The sequence below is a fragment of the Malurus melanocephalus genome, unplaced genomic scaffold (assembly GCF_030028575.1).
Source record: "Malurus melanocephalus ecotype Western Australia unplaced genomic scaffold, MMel_1.1 scaffold_87, whole genome shotgun sequence".
Classification (NCBI taxonomy): Eukaryota; Metazoa; Chordata; class Aves; order Passeriformes; family Maluridae; genus Malurus; species Malurus melanocephalus.
Genome location: NW_026623319.1, coordinates 1,237,014 through 1,261,929, shown reverse-complemented (window position 1 = coordinate 1,261,929; position 24,916 = coordinate 1,237,014). Strand labels below are relative to the sequence as shown.

The 24,916-nt window shown below is 40.7% G+C and overlaps 1 protein-coding gene across 7 annotated transcripts in view; it reads right to left on the bottom strand.

The window, feature by feature from the left end:
* Positions 1-24,916, bottom strand: part of DOCK3 (dedicator of cytokinesis 3) — a 181,046-nt gene that overhangs the window by 66,305 nt on the left and 89,825 nt on the right. For all 7 annotated transcript variants that reach the window (XM_057368019.1, XM_057368022.1, XM_057368020.1 and 4 more), the window contains exons 10-15: positions 24,758-24,839; positions 20,322-20,382; positions 18,177-18,324; positions 13,518-13,606; positions 11,290-11,415; positions 2,188-2,312 (exon numbers count right to left, since the gene is read on the bottom strand). In XM_057368019.1, coding sequence (XP_057224002.1) covers positions 2,188-2,312; positions 11,290-11,415; positions 13,518-13,606; positions 18,177-18,324; positions 20,322-20,382; positions 24,758-24,839 — 631 coding nt within the window. The remainder of the gene's footprint in view (positions 1-2,187; positions 2,313-11,289; positions 11,416-13,517; positions 13,607-18,176; positions 18,325-20,321; positions 20,383-24,757; positions 24,840-24,916) is intronic.

The following is a 24,916-nucleotide window of genomic DNA, read 5'->3' as shown; positions in this document are numbered from 1 at the left end:
GGATGAGCTACAACCCCCCATTTTTAACACAGCAACAAGAATTAAATGTTGCAAATATCAACAGGTTATCAGAGCACAGTGCCAGTACTGCACCCCAGAACAACTCTAAGATCCCAGTGCTATTTGTAGCAAGGGTAACTGGTTGGGCTTCAATGCAGTCATTCYAAAATCTCATTCTGCATTATGCTCTTAGGAAGAAACAAAACAGTATTTCTATTTCCTCTACAAGGTACAGTAAAAATTCAAATTTTAATGTAAGTTTTTTTTGTCCCCTCACAAAGCCACCTGCTCTGGGCAGATGGCCAGTCACTGAATGCAGTTTCATGCTATGAACTTCAAATAAATGAATGATCTCTCTTTCTGGTTGTTAGCCTAGTTCCCATGCAGTTATACTACAATCTGTAGTCTGAGGAGGACAGACTGGCAAATCTTTATTCTGAATTGTAATCTGCAAAATACAAACATCAAACTGATCTTCAGAGACATGGTGACCCTGAGACCCAAATATGCAGGTGAATTAGAGGGTAGCGGCAGGGAAGGGAAGCTAAACTAGGAAAACTACCAGGAAATTTTCATTGTTAAAGGTGTGCCTTGCAATTCATAGGCTATTCCTGCTACTGGAACAGAARGAAGAAATAAGTGAGAAATGTGTCAASGGATTTTTWTTTTTTTATTTTTCAGACTATATTGAAAGATAGTAACAATTGAGTAAGACCATTTTGAAAGAGAAATACTCATTTTCAYTTTGAACAGYACTACATGATGGAAGTAATTTCACTTCTTTCGATAAGACTGTTTCTGGATCAAGATACACTCAGCAGCAGTGAGGATCTGAGAACATTCTCATTAATGTTATGCGTGGTTCTGCTAAAGGCTTCACAAAGCCACAATTCATATTTGGATTGTGCTGCTGGTTGGGAAAAGTTCAGGGGTTTTACTCTGATATCAGATGAAAACCCTGGCCATTTCCCCCTGTCCTGTGTGACTGCACACACCATTTCTGTTGGCAGCTCTGCTCCAGAAAGGCCATGAAAGACAAGGAAAAACCAACTTCATCTCTGTGAATGATCATTCCAACCAAAATACTGAAGTTAATCCTGATAATGTCTAGAAATTATCTGACTTTTATATGTAATCATTAGCCACCAGTATAATTGGTGCCATTATGGCCAATACAGTTACAGTATAATGGGCCACTGTTATGTACATTAGCATTTAAAGGTGCTGATATTGCAGTTTGAGGGATGTCTCTGGTCCTCAGAAGACTSTGTGAAATCAACTGATTAAAAATTTGCCACTCAGTTTGAAAAGCTTAGTGCAGTTAAACAGAAAAGAACTGTGATCTTCCTGCAGCAGCTCTGAGCCCAAACCAGTTCCTTACAAGAAATATACTTTACTTTTAATGAACCCACAAACAGTTGTAGTAATAGAAGTTCTTTCAATTAAAACCAGAAGACTGTGGCAATGTGTTTCATACAGAAACACTTTCAGGTGTTTAGATTCTCCACAGTAATGTCTACAAAGCCCATTTTCTTGCAATGGAGGGACAAGAAAAGAGAGGGGAAGTTATTTCTGATAGCTGCTCATGCTGAAGTATTTCCTGTTTACTTCCCTATTTTCACAACYTTCCACCCACCTTCTTCTCTTCAATAAAAAAAAAAAAAAGAACAGAGAAAGTAAAACACCAAACATAAACAATCCCTAGCCCCAGATGGAATGGAGCCAACCCAGGGTGAAATTTTATTCAAAGCTATTTTCCAAAACTACATTCAGTACTGTAAGTCAACAACTCAGATTTGAAAGTCTCCCTCGGAATCACATTTCATCGTGTTGTATGACACACATTATTTAATTTTAGATGTGCCATATACTCCTGAGTTCTGATTACAGTGACTAAATTTTTTTACTTTAGCCACTGACATGACATTTGGAAATCACACAGGCTTTTCAGTTTATAAGTATTTTCTCCAAGTCTTCTATTCCCACATAAGGGAAGGGCTCCAAACCTTTTCAGATTTATGACTGACCACTTCCTTCATCGTAACATAGAGCTTACAAACTTCACAACAGAAAGAAAAAAAAGAGAGCTAGTTTTATTTTATCTTTTCCCTTGGATCTGAAGCTCAGGACCACGAGAAGATGATCCTGCAGGCAGCCCCGGAGGYTCTCAGGGAAAGGAGCACTTACCTTCAGGATTTCCCCGTCCGCATAGAGCACGTACATGGTCACCTCGATGTTCTTCTGCACACTTTTCCCACCTCTTTCAAAGTCCCCCTTCTCCAGGGTCAGATAAAGGTCATTCCGGATGTCACCTACAGGGACAGAGCAGAGCCACAACTTAAATTCCACAGGGGACACTGAGGCCGTCCCAGATCCATTCTGCAAATCGTGTTCTGTGTTCTGCAGGACCATGGCTGATGCCCAAATCATTCCAAGCAGCAAGTTAATTGTTAATAAGGATGAACAGTTTCATATCAGTGCATAAAATCAGACCATTGTTAGTAATGCCTTTAATAATGGGAACTCAGAATCAATACTGCATTTAATTGTGTAAGTGGTGAAGGGATAAAGATCTCTTACTCCTATACTTTGCCTTGTTAGCTGAGCTGAAGTGTCAGGCTAAGCCTGACAAAACATCCTTAGCTTTTGGAAACCTGGTCGCAATTCAGTTCAGACRGATTAAGAAGGAATTATAAATGCAATTTTTGCTAGATTTCTGGCTGGCCTCTGGTATCCATATGCATGGCTATATGAAAGCAGGCAGTATGGACACTTGCCAGCTTCTCACTACGTCATTTTCAGGAGCTTTCAGACCAAATTACTGTATTCAGAAATAGAAGTGCYTGTGTCTCAGCATCTTGTTATCCTGAATTTCACAGACTCTACCTCACTTGGTTTGGTTTTAGTTTAGAATCTGATTTGGAAAACTGCTTTCAAAACTAATGTGGTCAGTTCTAAGGCCTATATCAAAAGGACAGCAGGTAACACCTATTTTTCTGTAAGATTTAGTTACTGTCATAATTTCATGAGGGTTCACATTTAACACTTCTTTTTTTTCAACTTGCCAGAAAGACAAACATACTGAAGGGCAATATATAAAAATACAAAAAAAAATTAAAATGAAAGTTCAAACTCTTTCAAGGTAAGTATTTTGTTGATCAGCCTCAAGACACTAAATAACGAAGTAATGGAATGGTTATCCAGCAAAGCAGAGRCTCCTTCAATATCTGACTTCTTCCACCTGGAGAAGCTGCTGCAGTTAAATCTGTATATTAATCAGAAGCACAATGAAATAAGGCAGCATTTGCTTTCAGGCACTGAGGGACATCCTTTTGTATCTCTCAAAGCAGCGCTTCAAATCTTCCTGAAGTCTATGACCCCACAGAATTGGTTCCTTAATCTACTGTAGGGACAAACAATAGAAGCTTTCAGATCTGCCTTTACTTTCAGTTTTATTTCTGGAGATAAGTACAACTCTTTCAGCATGGAAAAGGCAGCTCTGTGGCTGACAGTCAGTGCTTCCCGCTAGGAGCTCTCTGGGAATGGGAATCTGTGAGCAAAATGTGCTCCTTTGTCCAGGAGCCTCCTTCTCCTGCGGGTTGAGTGCTGGGAACACCTCCCAGCCAGAGGCTGAGCTGCCAGGGCTCATTAACAGGGAAAAGATGACAGCAAGAGCCTGGTGAAAAACCTCGGCTGTTCCATCTGCTTTTGCTTATCAAAGCACAGCCATCAAATGCAACAATCCACAGCCCTCAATACGAAAATTATCTTGGGGTTCAAAACCAAGCAGAGCTAYCTCTATCCTGACTATAGAGATATCAAGGAAATACAAAACTCAGCACAAAATATGGTTTAAGTTGGCCCTTTTGTTTTGAAAATTCTCCTGCTTAACAGACTCCATCCCTTTTTCTCAATTGTTTGTACAATTAGGAAAAAAGTTTCAATTTGTATGCTATAARTCTTAATACAAATTAATTGTACTCACTCTAATTAGCATTTTGGAGCTCCCTACTTATGACCTCTTTTCTGGAAGGCAGTCTGGCTACACAAAGCCCAATGTCAGACAGCAAATAATTTTTCAGCCTAAATTAAAGGCAGCATTTGGTTATATATAGCATCTTATCTACTAYTAAGCTTAACAGGAGGGATATTACTGCACTAATTAAAAAAAAAAAAGCCTTTGGGGTGGGGTGGAGAGGGATCTTAAAACCAGTGGATTTGCATAAAGATTAAGGAAAAAGATGGGAAAAAATATTACAGTGAAATATAGTGGTGCATCTTCTCTTGTAAAAATAGTCCATTGGATCTTAAAAAAGTAGAAAAGGTCACTACATATAACAGACACAGGAAGTATACCTGTGTCATCATCAGGTATGATGATTATTTGGGTGAAAATCACCTTCCTATGAGGAGCAATCTCCTTTTCCCGATATATCACTGGACCTGAGGCCTCACAAGCCTGTTTTTTTTCTCCATTTGCTTRTGGTTTTGGGGGTTTTGAGCTCTCATAGCTCAGAGGGCTGCACAGAAGCCAGTAAAATGCTTGAGCATGGTTTATTACAATGTGTGCTCTGAGTGTGCAGGGCCAGAGAGAACACTGAGCCCACGTGGAGCTGGGCACGAGGGGAGCTGGGCACGAGGGGAGCTGGCACGGGACCAAGCAAAGGGGCATCAGCAGCACCAGGAGTGGCCGTGGCAGCCCTAACACCGAGTGACAGCAGCGTGCCGAGGCAGAAATCTGGGCAGACAGGGCTTTGCCCATATTAATTCCATCATAAACAGAGTTTAGGACATCAGACTGTTCATGCAAACGACTGCACAAACAGCCCTGTGCTTGTGACAGCAAATGCTGCATTTTGAGGGAAAACCAGGGTGGTACCTCAGCCTGGACCACAGAGGCCTCAGGCCTTCCCAAACAGCAGAACAAGAGAAAAACTGGGTGAGCTGTGGCCTCCCATCATCAGAACAGGAATAAGAAGTGCTACAAGGCCAGTGGGCCATGGGTATTTATAGAGCAAAGCCTGCTGATGTCAGTTTAAGCTGAGGTCTCTGCTGGATGGCTGTCAAAGATGAGCTGAAAACCTCACAAGAGTTTGCACAGTGGTATTTGTTTCAAAGTCCATCTCTCTACAATTGCTTTTCAGTCAAAAACAGAAGTAAACTGCTTTTTAGCACAATCCATGCACTTTTTGTATACATGGCTACTGACATTAATTCCATACCAAATGCCTTGAAAAGCAGTATTTTCCACAATAATATAAAAAAAAAAAATCTGATGTGTTATGGGGCTCTTTTTTTATCAACTCTCTTCACCTTTACTGGAGTTTTGTTTTGTTTGTCTGTTTTAACCTATTTACAAAGCACAATATCAAWTGTACAGTTGTTTTAATTATAAATCATAAATTATAGCTTGGGGAGGTTCACTTCTATTGAAAGGAAATCCTTTCTCCTATCACTTGAAACTGATTCAAATGGCAATGGGGGCAAAAAGGAGTGGTGGAAAAGGCTACATGAGCCAAATATTGATTTTACATTTGCAGTGTAAAGGAATGTACTGGAAGACTTCCAAATAGTAATTTATCATTTTCAACACTTAATAACCTGAAGCAGCCCCACAGCCATTCCTTGTCTGGTCTCCAGAAGAATAAATGAGAGTTTACCCTAACAGAGTGTGTAGGTTTTCTGCTGGAAGACTGACCAGTTATTTGAACTGTAGACCAGTAACATTTTACAGGAACTGTCTGCATTCAATCTAACCCCTTTTATTCAGGGTTCCTAAAGATTTTGGACACTGAGAACAGGAATAGTCGCTGTTTTGTGCACGAGAATACTGTGTCAAAAAAGGGTACATAACTCACATAARTTCCTATAGGAGAGAAATTTCTGATAAATCAATTCTAACAATTTTTTTTCTGAGTTGTCAATGTTTTGCAACTTTGTGGACCTGTAAAGGACATGTAATATACCCCTGTAAGGTGGGGAAAAGTGGCAGCAGTCTGCATGTAGCTCTAGTTCCAACTTAGTAAAACAGCAATTTATCCAGAGAATATTGGATTTTTAAACAGAAAGTTTAGTCTTTAGGCAGCCAAGGGAAAAAAAAATCTAAATCTAAGTGTTTAGGTCTGTATTTATCAAATTGCTGAGCTGGTCCGATTCACTGAAGGTCTCACACTGTGATGCACTGTCTGCTGGACTCTAACACCCCTGGGTTTAGCATCTCTTCAGAAACAGTGGCAYTTCACAGAAGACTGAATGGGCAACAGGGGCAATTGGAGTATCTTCTACAATGGCTTCTGAAGAAWAAACAAACCCRTGCATTTCTGCTCCATCTATAAATAACAACCAGAGCCAGTCAGCACCACCCCACTGACCTGAGCCAAGTTCCAGCAGYTCAAACTGAGGACTTGGGCCAGCAAGGAGAAGCTTTGAAGTATAAAGTGTAGAGGATTTCCATTCATGTGCAGTGGCACCACATGTTCTGGCTGTATTTGTTCCAGCTCTTTGCAGGGGGAACTGCTCTGCTCCCGGGGTGAGAGCCTCAGGTTATCCCGGACATTCCCTTGGGGGACGGCTCTTCCCTGGAAACTGCAGCTTTGGAGGGGGCCAGGGATGGGTCCCTGATCTCCAACACCAAACTCCAGCCTCAGCTGGGGCTGCCTCCCAGTGCAAACACACAGCTACTCGTGAAGGACAGGATTTCAGCACAGCTGAGGCTGACAGAAGCAGCTTTGTGCTCGTCACATCACTGTTCCAAACCAAAGGGACATGGACAAACTGGCCAAGGCTCAGTGGGAAGGGTCTCCAGTGCSCCATCCTGGTTTTGGCTGCTCCTGGGGCACCTGTTCCCGACCTCATCCTCCCACTGTGGGATTTGCCCTGGCTTTAACAGTGCCATCCCTTTTGACAGCCCGGTGAAGCCCCTCTGTATTCCCACTGTATTCCTGGCACAATCCCACACCCTGGGGATCCCATTCCATCCATTCCAGCAGCTCTTGTCTCTGCCCCTGCACCAGCCAGGCAGCAAGCTGTTTTTAAGGCCTATATTCTTGAAATAGTTACAGTGAGCAACTATTAACATAATTGTGAGCGGTATTACAGCAGCAAGGGGAAAAAAGCTTTTATCTACTGCCTGTATGGCAAATTAAATTAACTTTTTTTTTTCTCTAAAGAAAACATTATGCAAGTTTAACTCCAGGTGCCTCTCCAGCTTTCACTGAGCAGAACACAATTGTTTCTGTGTTGTGGGAAAAGGGACAAGCAATATTATTAGGTTATTTGCTACCCATTGTTTGGCTTCTATGTATAGAAAAGAATTTATACAATGCCTTTTTAAAATGCAGTGATTTCCCTGGAATAGCTGCCTTTCAGTAGTAGGAAGTTGTTTTTTAATGCTTTTTGTCTCCTCCAACTTTCCATTTCCACAACTTTATTTATGACAATAATACTTTTTGTTCTCCCTGTGGACACTTTTTGGTGGCAACTATTACATAATTATGTCTTTTGGTCTCATTAACCCTCTTGCCATGAACATTCTGAGAATGGCTGATGGATTTTTCCATGTCCTTTTCTTCATGTGTTTTTCCATAACTTTGCACTCACTGACTGGACAAATGCTGAGATGTTTCTCACCTGTTTCTCACAGATTCACCTGTCACAACTACTAAATTTGCCTGAAAYCCTGTGATAAGAAGAGACAAAGTCTCCACCTTCCTGTTACCAGAGTTTCCCTGTGATGTTATGATTTGCTCTTTTTACCAATCCCAACATTCCATGGAAGATATGAAAATGGAAAAAAAAGCAAGCAATAAGCAGACATTACACAGAAAAGCAGAAACTTACACCCAACAATCTTCATCTCTGCATCAGAAACAAAGGGGAGAGAATAAAGGGAAAGGAACAGGAGAGAAGCCAGGAAATTAAGACAAGGAGAGAGAAAAAAGAGAAAGAAACATCACTCACGAGTCAGAGATGAAGCATGCACTTTTCATCAGAGGATCAAAGGAAAAGACAGAATACTTATCAGCACATGGGCAAGGGGAGGGATGTCCTTGGGGGACTGACAAACACCAAGCCTATGCAACAGATTCCCGCTCAGCAAGTCCTGCACAAACCCAGCTGCAATCCCCAAGGAGCAGCACAGGCYTCACTGCTCAGCTCTGGGAAAGGTAAAATTGGCACCATCAGACACATGGCCTTAAACCCAGGAGCAATTTAGAAAAGGAATAAAAAAGCCAAACAACAAATGAACCAAGCGGCACCATAACTTCTTCAGAAGGCTGGTTTGACTGAATCYCTTCTGATTTTGCCAAAAAAGATAACTGAAGTCTTTATGATGCTCTTGTTAGATCACAACACAGTAGGAAACAAAGAACATTTTATCTTTACAAAAGAAGGCAGGAAGGGTTGTTTTGTAGAATATTAAGCTTGTTCTGCATAACCATACAGGATATAAGCCCATAAAGAGCAGTTTCACTTTGTTTCTTAATGATGCTACCCTGATGCTGATCATATCTGAGGGACAGAGCAAGGTTTCACATGGGGAGCTAATGCTACAGTTTAGAMAACTGAATAGGACAGGAAAACTGTGTAACAAGACACAGCTACAGAATTTTGATAGTTAAGATGTGCATATGTGAAGGGATTTCCTGTTAAAAAAGAAAATAAAAACATTCAAACTTATGACGAAAGAAAGAAAGTTGAAATGCTAGAGCTATTTACTTTTTTTTAAATAGATTTCTTGGTTCAGCACAATCACTGCATATTTTAACAGTACCAGGTGATGTAGCCTTTATTAATTAATTCATAAAAAACATTTTTAAACAACACTGACTTGAAAAATCTGCATCCACCTGCAAAATACAAGTCATGAACTTTTTATGCTCTTTTCTGGAAGAAGAAACTCTGTGTTTAATGACAAACARTTCCGAAGCAAAGCAAAGAAGAGGTAGTTTAACAAAGACTATTGAAGCAGCAGACAAGGTTGAGAACTGCCATGGTGCATGACAGGYTTCAGTTTGGTTTGGTTGGGGGCTTTTGGTTTTTTCTGTCTTGTGTGTCCCCAATGAATTATCTTCCAACTTTAGACAACGCTCATAAAAAGAAGGAAGAACATTTGATCCTGGTTGTAACAACATCAGCACAAAATCAATTGATTGACATTCCTTGGTCATGTAGCTTGGCTAATCCACCTGACAGGCAACACAACCCAAATGTTCTGTCCTGGATGTGAGGCAAACTCAAACCCCAAACTCAGATCCCAACCGAGGCAAATATCTGCTGTCACTTGAGTATACAAACATACTTTGATTTTAGTCAAACCCGCCCCCCCCCCATTAGTAATTAGAGTGAACACTGTTTGCTGCATCAGTGGAGTTCCATTACATTTCAATCTCATTTTCCAGAGATTTGATTATTGATGGTGAAAGCCTTTGTTTAGAACCCATTCATGACTATCTCTCTCTTCTCTACTCTGCAATGTCCTCATTTATAATTACAGTGGAAGTCCACTCATACTTCTACAACTGTTTTTCTTTTCTTACCTGATGTTTACAGACATGTACGAACTGCCCTCCTCACAAATAGAAGCCTCAGTCTTATAATGCCTAAAGCTTTGCATCTAAACTGTATATATGAAAACCTCTTGTAGCACCCCTGGAATCAAGGAGAAGTTCTGTGCTCAGTTCCTCTAGAGAGGCAGGAAGCATTTAATAGCAGAATGGTGGTCCTTGCAAACATTTATTTCTATCAATCAGCATTTTGAGCAGATATATCTATATGTGTATATATGAGTCCAATTCCAAATAGATTATCATAAAACCCCAGTGTTTTCTCCAAGAACTGTGATTCTCACAAAAAAAAAAAATCTGGAAATTTGAATTAGCTGCAATGAAMAGAGAATTTTAAAAGCTTAGGGCAGGAATACTTTCTGTGTGAACACTGCTGATCTGTTTGCTCTGGCCCACAGCAGCAAATACAGGGCACACTGTGCACTTCACAGAGGGGCCAGGGCCTGGAAAATGAAAACAACTACTCAGGGGTACACTGAGGACACAAAGCTGTTCCTTCAGCTTCCGTGGTCTGAAGCACCTGAGGCACAGCTCCATCCACAGAAATGGAGGATCAAGCAGTTCCTGTGGGGGATCAATTCCCTTACACAGGTGTGCAAATGCGACACATCCAGCTGTGATCTCAATGTCAGCAGAGCACCTTGCAGCTGCTGTGTCTGTACATCAACCTGCACTAATTCATCTTTTCTGTATTTTATTGCCTGGAATTGCTATAAGGTCACTAAAAGCCAAAATTTAAAATTGTTTTTATAGCCCACATYCTCTGCTGCTCTGTTACCACCATTCTCAAGCTCATTAGTAAATAAACACATGTTGTTCCAAATCCTTGGACTTGAGTTTCTAGAAGTGCTTYCCACCTACTCCCTATTTTATTGTTTTTGAAGAGCTTCCATAATGAGGCTACAACTACTTCTGATACTGATGTGTCACTGCGGCCTTTTGARTAATAAAATCTGATATTTTTCCTATTATGCTTTCATAAAATTTCCCACGTCTGTGAAGTCATCCCTGGGCTTGCTTATTGTAGCAATGAGGTAATAGCCCAAATGCTACTAATTAGCAAACCCATTTCTTACCACACTGCAAAAGTCAWGGCAGTGTAACACCAGGTTTTATGTTGCATGACTGGCCACATTCTGGATTCTTCCCTAAATGAACTCCTGACTATTCTAGAGCTTCCCCAGCWGCTGCTCCACAGATAAGGAGCAGAGGAAGCACAGCAGTGCTGCAGCCAAGACATTGCATGGACCAGGTGCTCTGTGAGGCCAAAGGGAAAATCTGACCACATCTGCACCTTCTCTACTTCTCCTTACAAAAGGATCACACAAACTCAAAAACATCAAGGATGCYAAGTGGAAATGCTTTTTTTCCCCAGGATCTGGATTGTTAGGAAGAAGAAATGTCATGCAATTAAAAAGAAACATCTCTATGCAGAGATACAAGGCACACAAGAGGGATTACTAACTGGCAGGGGTCATGGGACTATCAGAGCAACCTTTCCAGATCCCCTTCTATCCATGTGATTTGAACACCTTCTGTCACTATAATGTCTGCTGCTGACAGTGTTTTAGCATTTGCCCCCCCCAAATCTGGCATTTACTGATAAAGAAGGCAACCCTATTACAAATCTCACTCAAATAAAGTGCCCATCCCAGTTGCACTTGAGTGGGAGAGTCTGAGAAAAGAATGCTCAGTATTTCCAGCTTGGAGCTGCTCTGTTTACCTGGCATTATCACATCAGGAAATCCCAGCTTCCTGGTGACAGAAACRCCTCTGTTAAAGATCATGGGGTTTTCCCGTCGGATCTGCTCCATGTCACCACGAAGAAGCTGAAGAGATATTATAAGTCCTGGAAAAAAACCAAAGAGGTTCATTATTTCTGACCTAAGAATTAGATTCTGTGTGTACAAAGCATGCAGGTAAACTAATGTTTTGCTCCATAATTAATTGAATACAACATCTAAACACAGAGTTCTTTTCTYCCTTGGAGTAATTGAAAATTGAAAWGGARGAACCAAAACTGTTGTRAGGGATYAGTTAAGAGCACAGAATTAYATTAAAATACCAYTCCTAAGAATCAGAACACTTAATTTTGCAGACACGTCCCAAGCTACAGGAAGTRCTTTCATTATTTCTATTCCTCACATGTAGCAGGTTATAACACATGTATGAGCAATGCCACTTCTGGCTGTGGTTGCCACCATCAACCACACAAAGCTCTAGAACATCTGCAAAGTGCCTTTAATCCTGCTAAATACAATGAAAACAATTAAATCTCAAAGTGTATCCTGTTCCACTTGTTTATTTAACTGCTTCATAGGGGGATGCTAATTTTAATGAAATTCCCAGCAGTTCCTCAACATGTTTCAGGAGTACCAACTGGCCAAACTGACTTCAGCAACCAGCCCTGTTGTTCATGTATCAGCTGAACAGCTGGACTAGGAATAATTACACACTTAATCTCAGTCCAGCTGTTTTCTGTTGCTTTTAATTTACAAAACAGGAGAGTGTATTGGTAAAATAATGAAGTCCAGCATTACCATACCAAAAAATACCAGGACTGAGTTCAGCAATTCAAGTCCAGTCTCAGCTGCTGAGCACAAACCAGCAGCTCCACAGAGCCATAAGAATTACCTTCACTGAGCCATTTCCCACATTCTTTATCTTCTTCAGTGTCAGTTGRGTCAAGAGCTCTTTGTCTCTCTGTTCACTGCCCAGAACAACACATACCAAATCAAACCCTGCCTTGGATGCACGCTTTTGCATGAGCCATCCAAAGTTGTGCTCTTCCCTAAGCTCCATATCTGGGCTTTGTGACCAATATTTAGTCACCATTTTGTCAGACCAGTTACCAGGGGAACAAAACCAGGAGTATCGTGTACCTCCCACCCACTTCCTGCCTTCTCCCCTTGAAATAATTTTCAAGCCTGTTGTTTGGCTTCAGCCAAATTTGGCAAATAAGTAGATATCCGGATTACATGAAGCTCGTATAAATTTAATGAATACTGGGCGTTGGGATGAAAAAAATGAGCATAAAGCCTTAAAATGAAGGAGAAGGGAGGCCAACCAGCCAGCTGGACAGTCAGCATGTATGTACTCAAAAGCTGCCAAAACACAGACTTGCAACTGCCCAGCTGAGTAGGCAGGAGAGCACTGCAGGGAAAACACAGGCTTTGAAACCACRGGAAAAATCCAACCCCTTTCAATACCACGTCCGAGGGTGTCTGTGTGTACAGAAGGTTTCACAGCACACAAGAGACACATGTTCATTAGAAATCAGTCTTGACCATTTCTGCCACTTACATGAAAACCTGTTCATTTTATATCCTTGTTTACTATTAAAAACAAACCAATGAAAATAAACTAAAAGAATTCAAGCATCAAAGGACTGGAGTGAATTTGGAAGTTCAGACATTTTGCCCAAGCTTTCAAAGTTTTAAACAATTCAGGAAAATCTTTTAAAGATAACTAGTGGATAACTTTMATGGTCACAGGAGGAGCAGCAGGGATGGAAACCAGCTTTACGCACAGTAAAATACCAAACCTGAAAAATGTTTTATTCATTTATTGTTGTGCTTAATGTCTGCACTGCATATTCCACTATAGTATCTCAATATGCAAACAAGTGAAATTAAGACAAATTCAGTATTTGGACATCACCATGATTCAGGCACTTGGTAATGAATGCAGAACTAGCTGTAATGAACCTGAACTGTATCCCATCAGCTGGTTCATTTGGAATGGGAGAGCAGTGATATCTCTGAATTAGCAACTACAGACATCATTACATGAGGTAAACAGATAAGACAGGATTTACTTTCCCTATTTATCTGTCATTAGCTACGAAAGGAAAACCTCACATCTCAGTGAACTCTGCTAAAAATAATCAGCAGTTTCCTAAAGGAGATGCTCAGCTGTTGTTCTGCCACACAAGCACAAGGAAATACTTACCATAGTTGGAGCTGGGGGCTGTGTATTTGGTGCTGGATTTGCGGATGATATTTTCATGGATCTGGCACCATTCGTTTTCATTGTTACACCTAAAACAAAAGAATACTATTTCAAGTTAAATGCTTTCTGATGAACCATCTTAAAACACAAGAGTCAACTTTGCTGTATAGATAATATAAAATCTTGTAGGGTTTGGATGAATGTGATAAACCCCACATAACTCTTATTTTTAGAAGGGGAAGGAAAAAAAATCCCTAATAGTTATGTCCCCTTTCAGTGGACACTTTGGAGCTGGTGGTGACTCTTYTGTCATCAAAGCCATCGTTCCACTCTTCACATTATGACAGAATGCAGAAAGCTCTGGACATCCTATTTGAATTCTATGCATGTAGAAAATGAGTGGCACATTTCTGCTCAGGATCCAAAGCACAATGTGCAGGAATTGCAGTGACACTGCAAAAGGAATCGAGGAGAGCAGCCCCACATTCTGAGTCCACAGGCTACTGCCCCATAGGATGGGAGAAACATCAGACTGGAGAGAGAAAGGCAAACAACTGAAGCGACCCTTTTTATTAAGCTTTTACATGACAGATGAGCTATATAATCTCCCAAATGAAGAAATGGAACCTTTACCACAAGCAGTGTTATTGGTTAAAAAAGGAAGGAAAACCAGTATGTTGATCAAGTCTAACTGCATTTTAAATTCAACTGTGTTTTAGTTAAATCACAGTGGCAAGAGTCAATGATTCCCCATGAAGTCAGCAATTTTTAACTCTGCAGCAATTGTGAATCTCAATTCTCCTGAAATGCAATTGAATTAAACAATTTAATTAAACTTCTGTCCTATTGACTCTTAAAGGCTAAAAAAAAAAAAGGTTTATACTCTCAGCTTGCAGCTCCTAGGACTTTTGAGAAGTCACTTTGTAAAACTTCCCCAAGGATATTGCCATTTTTTCCCTTTTTTGCTTCCCTCCAAGAGTACAACATGTCAGCACAACCAGGGCAAGACACACAGCAGCTCCTGGGAAGCCAGTAGGGATGTTCTGGTTTGCTGCATTACAAGTGAAGAACAGCACAGCAGAAGGAATCCAGACTATCGACCAGTAGTGGCTGACAATTTCCTACAGCTTCAGGACTGCACAACCCTGATCACAAGAATAATGAGGCACCCYCAAAGCCTGTGATGGCACAATTACTGACACCCCAAATGTTCTTAGAACAGCAAAAGGAATAGAGACAACTTTGAACAAATGAAAGACATAGAAAATGTCTCTCTCCTTAAACATCTCACTTGCTCTACTGCCCACCTCCTGTAACTGCTGCAATCCTTCTGGGAGGAGACATCAGTTACCTACAAAGTCACACAAGGCAGATCAGTACAGAAGTCATCTTGCAGAACTTCACAGGACAGTAAATTGACTGTATTTATACCCCCCAAAGCAATCCCTCAAAACCAAAACACAACAGAGCTAAAGCATTAACGGACAGTAAAAAAATCCCTGTCCATAACTGGTGTTCCGTGCTGATTTAACTTAGCCATCAAGAAAACAAACTATCTTCATATTCTCAACACATTAAAAGTAATTTATCCCACCCCAAAAAAAAAAAATTCCTAAAAACAGAGAGAGAACCTATAGCACAAATTCTATAGCATCCTCCCTCCTCACAGATGCCAACAAATGTCTAACCTGTGGTAATTTTCAAGGTGCTGTACAAGCCTCTGGAGTGCAAGTCAAAATAGATTTCAGCCTCCAATGACTTATGCTGCAAAKTAACCTGGAATAAAGTTATCCCAAAATCAGCTGTAAGGGCAACTTCAAGCCTGTTTTGTACCCAGTGCCAGTGGAAGGTTCCCTTTGCATTTCCCGAGTGCCAGGAAGGGGGATGYTCTCCCAGGTTTGACAGGCTGGCCTGGAAACACTTGTGTGGAATGTGTCTTATYGTGTTCACTTATCATTTGTCCAAAYACCAAGTACATAAAATTTCTCCTTTCTATTTCTCCTTTAAATAAGAATTTTCTCCTGAGCCATCCATCACCTTTGAGGCTGGCTCATTGTATAACAAATGCACTCATGGAATGTTTTCCATCCCACAGCAGATTTTGGGGTCAGCAGCTGGGGACAGCAATGGGATGTGGGCTCTTGTCCAGCTRGGCAAATAGCAACAATGGGATGGCAAAAGGGAAAGGCATTCAGCCATTATTGGGTAAGAATTTTAACATCTAGGGCTAGAGAAAGAGGGAAAAAAAGATTGAAAGAAAATAGGACAAAAAAAAAGAAACAGAAAAAGTGAATATGGAAAAGAAATGCATGAAGTTTTCAGTGGAATAGTGAGATGGACACAAAGAGTAACGCTCAATGAGCAAAAAAAATCATTAAAGATAAAAATATAAAAATATTAAATCAAGTGATTTAAAAAAAATGGACTGAGAATTTAATTTCCATCTCACTTTTAAAATATTTTACATATATATTAAAAAGAATTATAAAAGTAAACCTTTATGCTTTTACATAATGAGCTTATAACTACAGCTGTGGTACTATATCCTCTTAGGGCGATTTTAACATGACAGTGGGATTAACAAAGAGGAAAATCTCAATTGTGAGAAAAAAATATTTTTCAGACATAAATCTTTAACAATAATAAGGCAAGCTGAGAAAGATTGGTGAAGTAAATTGATTTTTTTTCCCCTCCTATAAGCATTCTCTTATGGATTCAGCAGAAGTCTCCATTGAAAGACCATGTATTTGTTTCAGCCTTTGTTAGGTTTTCAGGCTCTCAAATTTTTTCCAGTTTCTCTCTATGAAAAGACTTTTCTGGCTGCCTCATTTGTGGCAGCTGTAAGCTTTAGCCACAYAGTGTATGAAAGGAATGCTTTTTACTGCTCCTTGAAAAATACAAATAYACCTCTTTCCTTATTTCATCTTTAYRATGTTTTGGAGTTGGCCTRAGGCATTTTAACAGTAATCAAAATGAGAGCAGCAGGTAAGAAAATCAGTTCAGGGCTGTTTAAGCACTCATATTCAATTTTAAACTTACAAAGGACAAAACCCTGTCATTTGAACTGCAGCTTACAAACAAGAAAAGGCRGGTTAGCTAAAGGAATGTGCAAAGAGAAGATGCAAGAGATAAACCTGTGAAAACTCTGTCATGAAAGAGCAACAGATATCAAAGCTGCAAAGGGGAGAAGCTGCTGCCCTTCAGATATATCCATGTTCCCTCCTGAATATTTCTGCTGGAGGTTTACACAGAACATTCCAAACAGCAGCAACATAAAAGAATGATGTACAAGTCATGTAACAGCCCAAGAGAGTGAAAATAGTGATAAAGAATTATAAACATCTGATTACAGAGCTGAACTCAGCCAGGGGCTCTCCCTGCCCACGTGATGAATGACTGCTGCAAATCTGCTGAGGAATTTGGGCAAAAACTGCTGGTGCTCTGGGTGCTGTAAAGGGAACCCAYGGTAACAAGACACTGCAGATTAGCAGTGGAAGGAAAGGGAAGCTCTGTATCCTGCGATTTTTATTTTAGCATTGTACCAAGACTTCGGATTGCTCTAACTGGCTGTGTGTCCAGTGTTTCAGCAAGTTTTTCTGTTTTATTTTTCAGAAGCTAAAGACACATTAACTGGGCAACAAAACAGAAATCTGATAATCAGAATGTTCCATTTCTGTAAAAATTCAAAATGTTACAGTGGCAATACATTAACTCCATATCTACAAAGCCAACAGAACCAAAACCCACAGGTTTGAGATAAGGTGAAACTGAATGTGACAAAAGGTCAAGATTATCCAGATTCTACCAACAGAGAGAAAAATGACCATTTTCTTCCCTATAATTTGACATTTTTGCCACAGTTTTCATAACTTTTGGCAAAGGAAGAATGAAAGCGCTGACTCTGAGAGACTTTTGTTTGGACTTAAGAGATTTTGAATGTATGAAGAGACATCCAAGAATCTTCAGTGAACAGTAAAAGATGTTTTTTCATTTRGTTCCCCTTGAAGGTCACATTTTGTGCTGCTGAATGCACTTCTCAAAGAATAACAAAGTTCCATAACCCATCAAATTATGTTCTTACTCTCAATAGTAGCCATAGASCACAAAGCAGTGTCAGCTGTGTCTCAGCCCATCTGCAAAGCAGACCTCGCCAGTATTTATCCTCACTGACAAGGGATTTATATATTCCCTGCAGTCTCCAGACAGTTTGTCTGTGGCCTCTTTACCACAACTKTGAGACCACATTTCATAACAAAAAATTTGTTAGTTCAAAGCTCAAAATCACAAATAACTGAAGACAGATTCCTGCTCAAAAAAAGTTGATTTGTTTTGAGAATTTTGGTCACACATTGTTGAATTCAGTTGTTTTCTACTTCTTTTGTTGGTTACCATGAGTGGTAAGGAATAGGAAATGAGGCATGAGTTATTATTCCCTTCATCAGATGAAATACAGCACATTTCTTTGCATTTGGGCTCAGCAGATTTTAAATAATTCACACTAATACAAGAGCAGCTCTGCATGTCACATAGATTTGGGTAATATTCAATAACTTCTGAAGCAATTCACACACCTGAAACATCTATGGATAGTATTCATTAGTTTCTATCAGCTGCTGGAATGATACAGAAGCAAAAAATTTCCTTCTAGGAGTTACTCACGTGTAAACTTTGAGAACAAAGTCCTTCTCTTCCTTGATTTCCGAGATGGACTGGAGCACATCCATGATGCTGAGCACTGCACAGCCGTAGGGGCGGCGATAGTGTAAATGGGGGGGCCCTTTCTTGGAGTCATTGAGCAACATGCGACCTAAAACGAAGGCAATTTCAACCATCAGGGATGGACACACAGCCACATCATCCTGCCCTGCCTGTGGTGCTCACCACCCCTGAGAACAGCACCCATAGCCTCTCTCAGCTCTGAGCTGAGACTCCTGCYGTGACTCTGGAGGAGCTGGAGCTGTTTTCCCCCAGCCCCATGTGCTGGGCTGTGCTGGTGCCCAGAGAGATTCTGATAACAGCCCAGGGATGCTGAGCAGGGCCAGCACAGCACCGGGGCTGCCTCTGTACGTCCCCCTCACCAGGAGCCTGGGAGGGGATCCAGCCAGGACAGCCCATCCACACTGACCCCCAGCACATGCCACCTGCTCAGCAACAAAAGCAAAGGGAAAGGAGAAGGAGAGGGGAGCATTTGTTTGTCTCTATACAGACTGAAGCCTGGTTTGCTGGAAGTGCACATCCATGGCTGATGGGAAGTAGAGAATGAATATTTTGTTTTCCTTTGCTTCTGCATGTGGCCTTTGCTTTATCAGACTGCCTTTATCTTCACCCATGAATTTTCTTCCATCTTCTTTCCTCCCCCCCAGCCCCATCTTGCTGWGGAGGGGAGTGACMGAGCAGCTTGGAGGGCACCTGGTGCCCCCTGGGGTCAACTCACCCCAACTTATCACTCTTAAACTTTCCAAACCCAGGAGTCCATTTGAACCCACACTCACTTAGCCAAAAACAGAGTCAAGGGCAAAGCAAACAGCATCATGTCTGGCCAGCTTTGATTTGCAGCTCCATGACACATATTTGCATCCAGCTGGGCTKACTACAAATCATCTGTGGAATGAGCCAAGAATGAGGCTTGTACTCACCAGTCTGACCCACTCAGAGATTCACTGTGCTCCTTCCTTAGAGCACAATATTTGTACAAATTTTCATTTTATTCAACTGTTTTAAGGGAATATGTTATATATTGAATATGTGTAATATTATATATATTGGTTGTTTTCCATGTTTGGATAGATCCTTGTTGGAGCAAGGAAGGTGAATTCTGAGGTACAAGGCTGCTCATTGATTAACTTCCTATTACTGAGGCAKTTTTTAAACAGAGTAAAAAATGCCAAGGCAGAAAAATCACTGTGATAATCTAGGTGAACTTGTAACATTACACATAATAGTTTGTCCAGCACTTMTTGCATCAAGGTTAATACAGCATCTTTCTACAAGCTTCATTTATCACCTCAAGTGATAACAGAGCACTTCCAGCGTGTAGGCATTTATGACATGGTGAAGTCAGATAATGGAAACCTGACCTTTCTGAAATATCTGTGGGCTCTGAAAGCACATTGCCATTCCCAGAACAACACACAAAGCTGTGTTTAGAGCTSCTGTACTTCAGAAAAGGTGTGTGGCTGCCAAAGGGTGTTAGCAGTGACTGGGCTGCCAAAAGGCTTTAAAATCCTTTCCCTGCAAACACTGCCTGGCCATTCTTCAGTGCCCTGAACACCTGAAACACACGAATGGCACTGCACAACTCACTTGGTTACARTCACACAGCTGAGGAAACTCTCTGCTATTCCTACTATACACTGTTAACATTTTASGCCTAACATTTATTAACATGCATAAAATATGTACTTGCACCACCAGCTCCTACAGCAGCAAACAGATCCTGACATKTATTTGTCTAACAGCCTCTGCTTTACCGATTGGATGGTCAGACATGCTGCCCTGTAAACTACCTATGATCACCACTCATTGGAAATTTTTAAACATTAAAAGTGTTTCTAGTTTGTCCCTCTCTTCTAAATGTGGTGTTTAATCAAAAATTCTGTTTTAGCCTCAGAAAAACAAAATCACTAAACAGTCATCAGTAACTTTCTCACACTTAGCTCCATATGGTCTGAATGTCAATCAGTCTATGACTGAGTTTTCTAAATGTATAAATCATTATAAAGTCAGCTAATTAAAAGATACATTCAAAAATACTCTCAAAGCACTGTTAATTCTATATATTTCAAGCTGTAAATCATACCGTACCTATTCGGATTACATGGGCAACTATGTACAAATCCCTCTTCATGTCCTTACTGCTGAGATCCTGAAAGATTGGAGAAAATAGAGACATTAAAAGGAACACACTGCACTTYCAACAGTGCCTGCAACTATAAACCTGGATAAAAACTCTGAAATCCCACGTTACAGAAATGCAGGTCAAGACTTTTTAAAATGAGTTTCAAGAAAAACTGAGCAACAGGAAAAGGAGAACCTATAGAGGAGCAAAAGGAAAGTTGAAGTTAATGAAGACAAATAAGTGACATTGACTCTGAGAAAACTTTTCAAATAAATAAATCAATTAAGAAAATACACACAGGATGCTTTTCAATAATTCACTACTGCAGCACTTTGCATTCACATGCCAGAAGCCACCCAAATTGCAATTTCCTTGGCACGTTACAGTTTCCACRGCTAACATCATAAACAAACACCAAYTTCTGAAACATTCCTCCYGGRTTTTCCTTTTAGAGTTTCAGGAAAGGTTYAAGAAACATTTCTTCCTCAAATCTAGTTTTCCTTATGCCACTAACCTCCCAGACAAGGAGATTTGAAACAGATTATTATGTACTGAGAGGATATTCATCCCTGTTTTAGACCAWTCAGAAAGGCTCCTCGTGCTCTACAGCAACAGCTGCTGCCTCTTTCTCTATTAAGCGCTGTCATCTCACTGTCAGGTGCTACTAACTCAAAAATTAACTGGAATAATCTCAAATTCAGATAAAATCTTGTGGGTTTTTTTTTTTTTTTTAAAGCTTCTCAAGTACGTGGTATTGTAACCACTGTAAAAGGAAATAATGCTATTTTTATACAAAGAGGGRAGGAAATTTAAACTGTGGACATCTAGTATATGTCATTCCTAATCAGAACCAATCCAGAATTAAAAAATGTATTCCTCTGAAAGCTAAAACATGAACCTTAAATCACACAGGGGATTTTTTCTCATGTGATTTGAGAGCCCARATCTCAACCACTGAGATGGCAATGCAACTCCAGATTACAGTGCCACACAGCACAACAAAAGCTGGCACAGTGACTCAGAACCACACATAAAGGCAATTTATCTGAAAGAGAAGTTTCAATCCCTTCCCAATTGTGTGATATTGCTAAATTACAGCAGGCAAGTAACAAATTCATGGCTGTATCTCCTTGCTGTSTAAAAGCAGCACTGTATTTCCCAGGGCAGCATATGCAGGGAGTTGCAGAGCCGTGGTTTGGGATGCTGCTAACCAGCAGATCGTGTCTCTGCAGAGCCAAAAAATGAAGCTATATAAATCATCCTTAGCATTTCCTCCTCAGGTCTGATTTTACTGCTGCACCAATAAGAGAACGCTTTCTAGGCTTTCTCCATCACCCAACATACCCGTGCAACATATGGGAGTCTTTATCTYGCATGTCTTGGAGACATGAAGTTCCACACTAAGAGGGGATCTGACATAGTTTTAAACTCAGTCGTGCCTGACAAGACATTTCAAAAAGTAAAAAACCTTGGAGGTAGTACTGAATGCTCTAGAGAGCAATAGATTCTTGAAAATATCTGTGTTTTGACGGGGGAATTCTATTATACCATCAAATTACCAGTTCTAATTAATAGCAATTTAAAGAACTATTTTTTCAAAGGGCAGCTGTCAAAACATCAGAAAATGGCAGGGCATGAACATATTGATGGGTTCACACTTTAGTTGCTTTTCCAATTTCAAAAAAATGTATTGTGTCACAGGCAAAAGACAAAARACGGGCCCAGATGGCCTTGTATTTCAGTTTGTGCAGCTGAGGGTTTGTACAAGGCAAGAAATTCTTACTATGACACGGACCAAACAATCCAAAGCCCCGGCCCCTGTGAGGAAGTTTTTAGATAATTCCTCTGCAGAGATTCCACGCACATCTCCCAGGACTAGGAGAGTACWAAACATTTATTGGTTATTCTTAGGACTGCATCCATAGGGTGGGTACTTCTCACATCCTCCTGAGCTTCTTAAATGATACTGACTGATACAACAGCTCTTCATTGTAATTCTAACTGAATGGCTTTTTTAGAAAATCACCCCTAAATTTCCCCCCCCAGTATTGGGTATGGAAGAGAGTCACTCTACAGTACTGCTTAATTCTTTACAATGCTGGTTTCTAGAGAGGTCTGGTTGTGTGTTAAAAAACCCAAACACCATCACCACCACCCCCAAACCACTGGAATCACAGACACCTACTTGACACTAATTAGTTACTTGTAATTCCGTTGTCAACCTCCTGGGCCACAGAGAAGAAGGTATTTAACAAAAATAACAAGCTTTTCAGTGTGGTTACATTTTCATTCAGACCCGGGAATATTTCTAAGGTGTGCCCAGGCTGTGGTTTGCTTGAGTGAGCTTTGATYTCCAGAGCAAGCAGTTTCTCACCTTTGCTATGATGTGACAGCAGATGTAAAACCCAAACCTGGGTAATTTTGATATCTTACACAAGGAGACAGCTGAACCCTTAGAAGTAACAGAGATAGCAGGAAAAGACAGGGATCCCTTGAATTATCCAAGATATGGGCTGTTTGCCTTGGGGAAAGATGAGAGTTTTAGAAAGATACTGCGGTGTGGTAAGGGCGAGCAAGGAAATAGATAAATAGATTTAAACTCAAGATGAACACAAGCTTGGGAACAGACCTGAAAATCACAGAATTATGTTATCTTAGAAGCATTTCATAATTAAGAAATTATGATAAGACAGAACCACTGCAGATAGAATGGTTATTCAAAAAAGCAATTATTTGTTACTTTTTTACTACACACTTCGTGAAGTTCTTTGAACACATTGATGAAAAATACTGTATCAGAAGTGTGAGATATTTTGCACAGATAATTTTTCCAGTTATAACTCCTATTATGTAGAGTATACACTCATTATAATTCCTGTTATGTAGAGTACACATTCTAGCAGATGAGTGAGAGAGCCTAAGCACCTCCACCAGCCAGATTTGGAGTCTGAGCACCTTGGAGAGCTGAGGGTGCAGCACCTTTGGTATTTCTGTGCAGTGCTAAAGGGAGCTCGGGAGGTCTCTCTGATCAGGCTTGGGGCTGCAGTGGCACATGCCTGCAATCCAGGACTGGCATCTCTGGGACTAGCAGGGCCTGACTCAGAAACATGCAGCAGGTCTCTCATGAACTGTGCTATGGCCCTGGCTGGAGTCTATCATTATTTTCTAAAGGGTGTAAAGGCTGGTTTGCAGATCACCAGMAACTGTTTCACACTGTTCACCACACAGGATAGTTGTTCCATCACCCCAAACTGTTTGGGTGCAGAAGTGTGATGCTGAAAATCTTTTCCAGAATGAACCTCTGAGGTCAGAAAGTGCCAAAGCTGCTAAGAAGCAGCCTGTGCTGYCTTTTGGAAATATTCCTTAGGGCAGCTCCTAATCCTACACTCCTGCCTTTYGCCTGACTCAGACCCCAGTGCTGAACCTTAACCCTCTCAGCAGACACAGACCCTGGGGTTTGAGTTATCATCTGTGGGGTGACACTGKTACCTCTGCTGATGTTTAATCAGCTGGCAGCACTTCACTGATGGCACCAAAACCAGAACTGCTACTGATGTCAGCACCAGGCCAGTGCTACTTTTGGACAGAGCTGCATCTCCCAGATCCAGATGGACACAGAACTGAACACCCTCACCCCTGGCTGGATACACTCTGTTCCCTATGAGGAGGAATTCTGCTGCCTTCTTGAGGGAGAGAAGGGAACAGTGCTGGGGGCCAGGCCTGCCTGAGCTCAGAACCAAAGCTCTGCCATCTTTTTCCTTCACTGAAACTAAAAACACATCTGTGACAGAGCTTCCAACACGTGCACTAACCAAAGGTGGGTCACGAGGGAAGGTGTTTATCACACTTGGGATCTGAGATTCCTTACAGTTATTCTGGGAGAAGCTGTTAAGTTTCAGTATCTCTAGATTGTCATATTCTTTCAGGGCAAAAGCAGCAGATAAAATCATGGTCTGACACTTGATTCCGAGGGAATTTTAAACAGAACTTAAGACCAGCACAGAAGGGATTTCTGACAAGGGCATGTAGGGACAGGGCAAGGGATAACACTTGTCTGATTTTGATTCAGAAAAGAGTGCCTTGTTTTATGTTCAGGCCATCACAGCCTTTTCCTATGCTCTGTTATCTAAGAGCACAGCACATCCTATGAAAATATTCAGAATTTCACACTATATGCAGGAACAAAAGCACTTAAAAGGAAGTACTTCAGAACATTCACCTAGCCATAAAAATAATTTAGAAGCACATTTATTTTCTATGTTAACATTTAGTCAAAACCATAAAGAAACTTAGAAATGGTTTCTGTTCTACTGACTATATTGGAGAGGAAGAACTGAGTTTCTTTCCTTTCAGGAAACCTCCAATCCCACTCCTGTGAGAGGAGAAGAAAGGGAACACGTACTGTGAAAAGTGCACACATTCGATCGATCTTCTCTGGATTTCTGGGGCCTCCATTCTTGTTTAACCTCACCATGAACCTCTCACTGAAAAACAAACAACAGAAAGAAAACAATGAGCTTTTCCTCAGAAAAAGCTCTTTTTCAACAGAAAAAGACAAGTA